General features: G+C 39.3%; 1 protein-coding gene across 1 annotated transcript in view; it reads right to left on the bottom strand.

The window, feature by feature from the left end:
- Positions 1-5860, bottom strand: part of LOC105438992 (protein maelstrom homolog) — a 16877-nt gene extending 11017 nt beyond the window's left edge. The window contains exons 1-5 of the mRNA XM_030978410.1: positions 5572-5860; positions 3794-3907; positions 2154-2238; positions 621-809; positions 1-54 (exon numbers count right to left, since the gene is read on the bottom strand). The exon at positions 1-54 is cut by the window's left edge and continues 77 nt beyond it. Of these exons, the coding sequence (XP_030834270.1) occupies positions 1-54; positions 621-809; positions 2154-2238; positions 3794-3907; positions 5572-5706 (577 nt within the window). The 5' untranslated portion in view covers positions 5707-5860. The remainder of the gene's footprint in view (positions 55-620; positions 810-2153; positions 2239-3793; positions 3908-5571) is intronic.
- Between the last annotated feature and the right edge of the window lie 375 nt (positions 5861-6235).

The raw sequence follows: 6235 nt of genomic DNA, 5'->3' as shown, positions 1-6235 counted from the left end.
AGTTATGATTGTACTGATCAAACCATTCTGCAGGTATCTTGTGCACATCTTCACCTGTAGGAAATACAACAAGGTTGATATATGGTCAAGTGGATAAGACTCTGAGCTGTTAACCATAAGGTATGGGTTTGAATCCCAGTCCCATCAATTAAGTCCTTTGACAAGGTTGCCTCGAACCCCTTAGAACTACAAATGTGGGGGGGGGGGGGGAATTCTTTTAAATGCTTTGCATGTACCCAACAGTCACCATAGCTACATCTGGGGTGATATTTCCTGAAGATCTTTGACAGTGCATGGGGAGTTTGGGGACCTAATGTTTATGCGGTACACAAGAACATAAGACAAGGCTCTACTCCTCTTCCTTCATGCTTCTTTGAATTGTTGGTTTCCTCCTCCTCCTCCTCCTCCTCCTCCTCCTCCTCCTCCTCCTCCTCCTCCCCCTCCTCCCCCTCCCCCTCCCCCTCCCCCTCCCCCCTCCCCTCCCCCTCCCCCTCCCCCCTCCTCCTCCTCCATCTCTTCCCCTCCCCTCCCCTTTCCCCTCTTCCTCCTCCATCTCTTCTATTCATATTTGGTGGACAATATAATAAAGAGTCGACCTGATGACAAAGTTGATATCTTACCTTGCCTTTTACACAAGTATCTACATCCTAGGGGCAGCTTGCCTGGAGCCGGGAAGCAGTGGAACCGTTTGGTGATACCTGCACTCATGGTGTACTCCACACAAGCTAACTCACATGGTAGGTACGTGTCATCAGGAAGCTGACATAACGTCTTGACGGCTATCATGTAGAATCGATGATGGGTGATGTCTGCATGGGGGGAAGAAGAAGAGACATAAAAAAGACAAATGTACTACAATGGTTGTAGTAATACATCTGAATTTATGTAGCGCTTAAAGATAAATTTGAGTCAAGGGGGGTGTTTCACAAAGATCTTGAACTTACATGTATCTATTATCAAGGAGATTTCATGTTCTTGATGTGGAATTTATAAAAAAAGTCTAAAATACTTGATTTTCCGCTTTTTAATATATCTTTTTTCAAGGCTACAAATGGCTCTTCATAATTTTTAAGCCCAAATTAGAGCTTAAGTTCAACTTAGGATCTTTGTGAACCCCCCCCCCCCCCCCCCCCCCCGGTCATATGATTGCATTGTGGAAGAAACAGTGTGGAATCGATCAGAAAAGGTTGATCATCTAGCGTATTGGTGTGTACTGCAAGGTTCTGGAATCATCAAAATGATAAGAAATTTAGCCCAGTCTTGGTAAAGTTACAAGCACTGTACACATCCAGAAAGATGTATGTGGGACTACACGAACATGTGGAATAAAAATCTGTCCTGATTTTTATGCTGTTACATGCCATATTTAGAATATTATGGCATTTGAAAAGCCATGCTTTTTAGGGCACATTTTTAATCTGATGTTCTTCCACACTTGCATAATAATAATGAAATGCTCACAAATTATTTGTCACCTCTTCCCAGAACTCAACCTTCTCTTTAATATGAAATATCATCTCTATTAAAGCGTTTTACACTACTACAACTTGTATTACTGCACACAAAAAAACACTTGTCCAGGAAAACAGTTTTGACAGTCCTTTTACGGCTCTTCTTTGAGCAGCTTAGATCTGAGGTATGTTTCTAGTGAAATAATAATCAGTTTTTACCAATCTGCTAACCCTAAAAATATTATCGTCTCAGATTCTTAAACAAAATCCTTGATTTAGCTCATGCTGCAATCAAACCTTTAGGTCAGTCAGGAACCCCATGACTTTCACAAGCCAATCGCCTGTCTGATTATCAAGATATTTGTGATTGAAAATCGAATTCAAAGTTTGCGTTTTCCTAACAGTATCATAACACTACAGTCTATTGGGGAAAATGAATGGTAAAAATGGTCACTCAAAGATTTTTACATTTTGGGGGCACTTCTTGATCATTTTGAGCCACTTCATGATCATTTTGAAGCACAATTTTTTTAGGGCTTCAATATTACACCATATCACAGACACAGATAACACATAGGGCCGTGCATCTCAGATTTGCATGTAACATTGTTAAACAATGCATTTAAATACCATGAGCTGCACACCTAGGGATGTACTGCCATCAATCAGAAGAACTAGGATTAACCTTGTGTTTTTAATTACCTTGACCCGTAGACCAGGAATCTTTGAGGGCAGCAGACTCTGTTCGTCTTCTCTTCTCCAAGTATTCAACCACTGAAAAACGATTCTAACAAATACAAGAGAAACAAATATATCTTAGACTACATGTATGACATATAAATGTAAATGGTTCAGTCGGTTTATGCAAGATGGCTTATTATTGTTTGTTCTGTATTAAATTGCAGATTGAACCCCACTTGCTTGCTTCAGTGTAACCAGTACACAGTACTGCATGGTCTCTTTTATTGGGTCTTTGGCATCTGGGTTGCCGGTCACGGCATATCACACGCCACACTGAAGTTTCCCTGTAATTCATAGGGGTATCATAACTCCTCTAGAGCTTTGCAGAACTCATTGTTCTACATTTTGTTTAATGTAAATTGCATACCATGTCATTGCGCAATATGGATTGTTAAATTGTTACCAAATCCGGAAATGAGGAACCATTCTATGAAGAAAATTTCACAATCTCCAAGCCATGACATGTAAACACAAGATGGTTATTGCGCAATTCATACTTACAGTGCATGTATGGAATGCTGTAGGTACACCTGCATATTTGAATGATCAGTGTATCAATTCAGGTGCATTTCCATAAACGAGTCTATCTCAGTGCATTGACAGCCCAAAACAGGGAAAAGGTTATTTTAACAATTTGGGGGCTACTTTTCAAGCTTGCTTGCATGAAAATAACACTATTTAATTTGGACTGGTCCAGTGAATTTGCGAAAGGGCCCTTGTTGGTCTGGTGGGGGCTGACTGTCTAGGGAACCCTCCAAAAATTTGTCTGAAGGTCCTCGAGGCTTCGTCTGTCAGAGGCTTAGTTTTCATTCCCGTAGGCTCCAGATCAAAGTTGTAGGTGGTAGCTTCAATAATAATGTTAATATAGTTCTTAGGGTTGATTTCCCATTGAAAACTGAATTGTGATCAAAGTTTCCTCCCTCTCTTCTTTGTGTATTGATCTACGATACTTTTCATTATAATGTTACAGTTTATGCAAGTATATTCACAGAGATACCAGCCTCTTGACACAAAAAAACAGACTGAGTGTCCTAAAAAAATCAGATTTTCACGAAAACTCGACACTACCACTGGCTCATCGGCCCCAGGCCAGTAAAACTTCAGAAAAATGTTTTACTGGTAAGTACGGTCAAGTAAAATGTTTGCTCTTTCATTGAAATTTAATGAGAAATTGTAAGCAAAGTTTTTGTCGGGGTTGGGGGGGGGGGGTTTACTTGTACATGTTTCTATGCGATTCTGCAGTTTTTATGGGGTTTTAATTTTTTTTTAAATGTTGTTTTGTTTTTGTTTTTTTGTTGGAAAAATCGTATTTTAATAGGTGATATCATATAATATCGTATTTCACTCTTATTATCGTACTAAAAACGATTTAATCGTACTGGTTGGCATCTCAGTATTCAGGGGTAATTTCTTTGACCTCTTGTGCTTTTTATGATCCTGCAGCTTGGTCCCACCTCTTTTATTTACCATAATAATTTGTCACTGATCTTTGTATGTGTTGTTTTACAGAGGAAATTAAATGATTATTTTGATCTGATGAATGATGACTCTGATCTAAGCAGACCAAACACGATCTGAAAAAAGAAGGAATGGAAACTTACTGTAACGAGCTGTCCTGTACAATCTAACTTCCCTTCATAACCTGAGGTTCCTTGGCCAAATTTCTTCTCTTTTGCTCTAGCTGTATACCCTTTCTGGACTTCAGCAGGTAAGCTCTGAAAAACAACAAAATCAAGGAATATTACATTGCATGTTTTTATTATTTTTTATGTTATGATTATCATTACATTATCTAGGCATACCAGCACTAAATCAGTATAATCCTACAAATGTTATAATTTAGCTTCTAAAGATGGGTGGGCCTACCCCAACTTAGCCTAAGGCTCGACATCGTCATTAGGTTTTTCTCTCTAGCCGTCTACTTTTTCAGGACATCATCGGGTTACCTCTAAAAACAATATCAAGGGAGAGTGTATTTTGGTCATTAAATCTAGGCATGGGAGGACAGTACAGTGTAAAATCCTACAAATTTATCATAAAGGGGACTACACTGAGGCTCAACGTTAGCAGAGGCCCAACCTGGCCCTGGTGACATTGCCTGGCTGGTAGGGCAATCAAATCTTTGTTCATTTGTGAGATCATCATCACAGTCTTCGCAGAATGTACTCAAATCTCAAAATGTCAAATGGGCATTACAACCTTTCATGGTTAAAGATAAACTTTAGTACTGGTCATGCGATTGCATTGTGAAAGAAATGGTGTTGAAAGGATCAGAAACAGTTGATCATGTAGCATGTAAGTATTGGTGTGCACTGCAAGGTTCTGGAGTCATCAAAATCATAATAAATTTGACCGAGTCTTGGTAAAGTAACACAGAAAGCTATATATGGGACAACACACATGGTGTCGGGGCTAGTACTACCTTGATTTCCTTGTCTTTATATATGCTAATTACTCAGCCAGTATACATTTTCTTCCAAAATTGTTTGGCACATGTCATTTATTTGTAATCTTGAACATTCAGTGTAAGTTTCGTTTGATTCTGTGAGAATTAATTTTCTTTTTTTACCAGTACTAAAGTTTATCTTTAAGGCCGCCATTTTAATTTGCACGTAAACATTGCGTCATCAATGTTTTCAGATGCGCGGCAATGTCAGCGCATGAGCGTTGAACTTGTAACCGTGAAAGGGTGTATTTGGTGTGTGCATTGTCAGTCACTTGTGACAAAGACCATGTTCAGGTCAACTCTCCGGCCTGTACTTTCTCAGAGACGCAAGGGCCGTACAAACAAACAAATATTCAATAATATATCCACCTAGACCTTAAGTTTATTCCTTGAATTTAGTTTTTAAATATTTTGAAATTTGTTGTCTTTTTGTTGTTGTTGGAACAAATCACGCCAAATGAGTGATTTGTCCAGCACTACCTCACAGTGAGTGACTGACATTACCGTTTTAGCCAATTTTAGAATCCCACTGGTATGTAGACTAGCGATTCAAGTTTTGAGAAATGACAATTTTTTTTTATTTTGTCCAAAGTCAAACTCAGTTCAAAGACATTTTCTATTAAATAAATTTAGGCATTTGCAAATATCAACTAAATTTTACTTTAATACTAGAAATCTAGTGCAGGCTAATGTTAAAAAACTTCAAGTGATGATATTCTGGAAACTTGAAAACCATGGCTATTTCGACTCTTTCGAGGAAGGTTTATAAATCAACATATGGTTCAGCTCTTGAATTTGAAAACTGATCGCTGCGAGAACGAGATGCGAGATACCCTCGCGCTCGACGCGCAACATGTACAGACTGCAGTGCTGAATTAGCCCGACCCCGGCCCGATCGCGATGCATGCATGACCACCTTTCTTTCATACTCACTTTCCACTCTGGATGCGCAATCGGGACCATGTCCTGCATTGAGACTTTGCGTCCTTTCAGACGCATTTCTTCCTGTTTTTCTAGCATGAACAATGAAAATCCATTATGTTGCTGCTTCTTCTTCTTCGGCGGCATCTTGCTAAAGAGTGTTGGTAAACAGACAGTAACTTAAAAATCTGATTTACAATTGATAACCCTCGAGTAGCGAGTTTGCAGGACTGTCAACTTTTCTGATGAATGTGCTGCATGCATATGGTGCGAGTTAGCCGGTGTGACCGCGCCGTTTGTCCTACCAGTTTCGTTTGTCCGTCGGACATAATATGCGGGTTTTCTGCTCGCACGGATCGTCCGTGACTCGCACGGATCGTCCGAGGGACGATCCGTGCGGTTTGCTATCCGCACATTTTGTCCCCCCATTGTTTTACGTGTATATTTGATAAAAGGAAGCAACTCGGCAAATCAATGTATTTAGACTCATTGTAAATGATGTGGTTGACATTTTTTCTAGAAATTACATAATAATAACTCTACAATTTTTTTAAAGCAAATGGGCCAGTCCTTTTGAAAGTAGAAGTGAATATTTTCTTTAAAACCTTTATTTTATGAAGGCATACTCGTGATATCGGCCCCACAACTGTTGTAATCGATTATACTTTTGTACGTG

The sequence above is a fragment of the Strongylocentrotus purpuratus genome, unplaced genomic scaffold (assembly GCF_000002235.5).
Source record: "Strongylocentrotus purpuratus isolate Spur 01 unplaced genomic scaffold, Spur_5.0 spur5_scaffold_1, whole genome shotgun sequence".
NCBI lineage: Eukaryota > Metazoa > Echinodermata > Echinoidea > Camarodonta > Strongylocentrotidae > Strongylocentrotus > Strongylocentrotus purpuratus.
The sequence above is the reverse complement of the archived record's forward strand: the minus strand, read 5'-3'. Positions and strand labels throughout refer to the sequence as shown.